A 3147-nucleotide genomic window follows, 5' to 3' on the forward strand; every position below is an offset into this window, starting at 1 on the left:
ATAAAACAAAATTGGTGTCCACCTGAGACTTTATTTACTTTAAGAGCGCGTGGACAGACGGAGCTGCTCTCAGTAGAAACATAAACTCCCCTCCGCCGGGCTCCACTCAGCACAGGGCCGCAAAGCCCCACAGCCCCACAAACAGCAAAAGTAGCAGCCGAGACACATCCGCAAGCGTGGAGCTGTCACCTGCACTTTTCCAAGATACATCAGACTGGTCAACTGCTTTGAGTTCATCTTCACTTAGTGGGCGGTTGTACAAAAAGACGTTCTTTACTGTCACACTGCTGTTTTCGCCGCCGCCAAAGTAAAAATGAGAGATATCATGCCTCCGTGACTTAAGGGGTGGTAGTTTGTTAGTATTCCCCACAAGCACGCCGTCCACGTACACGGAGCCCTTGTTTCCCTGCAGCATGAGCGCCACTTTGTACTCCTTCCCCGGCTCCCAAGTGCTGTTGCGTATTGTTGTCAAGTCGTCGAAGACTGTACCCCACTCGTTTGCCGGCGTGTACGACAGCCCCACAAACTTCCTGTTTCCCTTGTCCTCCAGGCCCGCGCCCAGCAGAGGAACGCTTTCGTTCGTAACCTTATGAATCGTCACCGTCGCCACAAGCGTGAACTCGTAATTCACAACGCTGTGCACATAGTGATGCGTCCACATGTTCACAGGCCACATGGCGTATGATTCCGACCCCGTGAAATTAAAGCCATTTTCGACCTTCGTTGCATTCCTCACAGTTGCATTCAAGCAACGGTACGCGTCGTTCCACGTTCCATCACCCGATGCATCCGACAAAAATCCAACCAGACCGGCCGTGGGCACCGACAACTCGGAGAGGTAGGAGTCCATTTTTGCCCAAGTCTCCAAGACGGACGTGATCGTCTTCAGCTGTTCCGTTAGGGGAGCAAGAAACAGGCTGCTTGCCCTAAAAGAGCCCCTCTCTTGTAAAAAGTACAACGCATTTTTCGAATAGAGCAGGGTGTTGCCAGACGTCGGCGTCGTGTAAGGGTCCATGGAAATGGGCCCGACGTGAAACGTGCGGTTGTTGTCAGTGACCCAAAGGTAGAGCGCGGTGGCTTGCAACGGGTCATCACGGAGAATCCCTTTCTGAGTGTACAGCATGACCTTCTTTCCTGCAATGGTCGCAGTGGCGATGGACCCCACTCTCTCAGCTGTTCGCGAAGAGTTCGGAAAAACCCTGGGATGCACGCGTGTGAGTGTCCTGACAGCCTCCTTCCACGTTGCCCCCATGTCCCTCGACTCGAACACCCTCAAGAGAAAAATGCATTTGGCAACCATGACAAGCTGCCCCTGCTCCCACTCAACGATGAGGGGGTCAGTGCACCGTAAAGGGAGCGCCCCATGTGGAAGCACCCAATTTTTGCCGTCGTCCTTCGAATAAATGATCATGGCGAGAAATTCATCGTCTCCTATCTTCCTCGCCGTCACAGGAAACACAAGTGTGCCATCCTCCATCACAACGCCTGAGCCACCACAACCAATAAACTGGTCCAAGTCAAGTTGTTTAGCAGACGGTTCGATCTGTGGCACAAGCGAGGTGGATTTGCCCCATTGGATGACTTTATCTTGCGTGGCCTCACCCACGAGCAAATCAAGACCTTGGGAGGATGCAATCCACTCCCTCGATGAAGGATCATATTTTTGATGATAGCCCCCCACAAGTAGAAAAACCTTGTTGCCCTTTGCAACTGTTGTGGGTCGGACCGCATATCTCACACGGTCGTTATGCTCCTCCTGCGTGGTCGTGTTAAAGATGTTGTACGCCTTCGATTTGTTTGCACGGACCTTAGCAACAAAAGACGACCAGCTCTCCGCAGAGTCAACGTACCCAGCCACAATATCAGCGTAAGTGATCCATGTTTGATTATCACGGGAGTGTTGAAAGAAGATGTTACCCTTGGCAAGTGCGACCAACACTCCACCAGCACTGGCGAGGGAAGGGTGGGCAAAAGAATCCCTCGTTTGACTTTGACCTTGTGTTTCCACAATCGTTCGATGCGGCACAAAAAGATCGACAGGGTCTGGTATTTGCATTTCGTTTGGTTTATTCCTCTCGGCGTGCACAGCCGCACTGCCAAAGCATATCAACAGCACAAAAAGGAGCTGCACCGAAAAAGAAAACAGATGGCGGCACATATTGAGCACGTGCCACTGCTCACTCATTCTCTCTCTCTGCCTGTGGTGGATACGCTCAGGCTGCGACGATTATGTGGTATATGTGTGTGTATTGCTGGTTATGTCTGCAGAGACCTCAAAGCGCACAGCGGCAAGTGGTGTTTGGTTTCTTTCCTTCCGTGTGTGTGTGTGTGTGTGTGGAAGAGAGAGAAAAGTGAGGTGAAAAAAAAAAAGGACGAGCACCGCCCGCACCCACAGTTGGGCTCACCGCAAAAAACAGCGAGAGCCCACAACGAAGGCCGCACCGACAAACACTTAGACCGCACGATCTCACACTCGCCGCCCCCCACAAGAGACGGCAGCCGCAAACAAGGCGGCGGTAGCAGCGACTGTTGTGCGCGGCCCGAAGAAACACCCACACGCACCCGCACGGAGAGTCCGCAGTGTGGGACGCCCCCGCAGAAATCAAAAATAAAAATAATAATAATAATTCATAACCACCTCGCTTACCGTCTACCCCGCCCAGCCCCTTCAAACCCCGCCAGCAGCAACACACAGTGCGCATGCCGGCGGGACCTCCCATCACGACCCCCCACCACCTCCACAAACTCCCCAACGCCCCCACTTCCATCAGCGCACTGCAGCAGGAGTGGGGCGCAGCGTAACAAGAAAATTGAAATAAACAATAAAAACAATACAAAATAACAATAATAAATGGCGGCGGGCGTTCGTCTCCATCCTCTCCAAGCGATACCCGGCATCAAATGAAAGAAAAAAAAACACCACATTACGCACGCTGCATATGCCTTCATTCTGCAACCAAAAAAACAAAGTTCCGTAGTTATGTCACCGCCACTACCAACAACCCAAACGCAATCGCCCGCTGCCCAGCCGCATCGCGGTGCTCGTGGAGGTGAAGCACCTCAAAGAGGCTGAAGGGAAGCAAAAAAAACGTCTCACTGCACACGGCATTTACGTCTTCATACAACACCGCCACATGGTACTGACGC

General features: G+C 52.3%; 1 protein-coding gene across 1 annotated transcript, besides 2 other annotated features; it reads right to left on the bottom strand.

The window, feature by feature from the left end:
* Positions 1–106: 106 nt before the first annotated feature.
* TraAM80_09718 (group II trans-sialidase superfamily) lies at positions 107–2185 on the bottom strand (the record flags this gene model as incomplete). Its single annotated transcript, XM_029386386.1, has 1 exon — positions 107–2185. The coding sequence occupies one exon, from the start codon at positions 2183–2185 to the stop codon at positions 107–109; it is 2079 nt and encodes a 692-aa protein (XP_029233746.1).
* A 131-nt stretch (positions 2186–2316) lies between these two features.
* Positions 2317–2337: a microsatellite.
* A 263-nt stretch (positions 2338–2600) lies between these two features.
* Positions 2601–2628: a microsatellite.
* The last annotated feature ends 519 nt before the right edge of the window (positions 2629–3147 follow it).

The sequence above is a fragment of the Trypanosoma rangeli genome (genome assembly GCF_003719475.1).
Source record: "Trypanosoma rangeli strain AM80 chromosome Unknown Tra_15.4_contig_00660, whole genome shotgun sequence".
Classification (NCBI taxonomy): Eukaryota; Euglenozoa; class Kinetoplastea; order Trypanosomatida; family Trypanosomatidae; genus Trypanosoma; species Trypanosoma rangeli.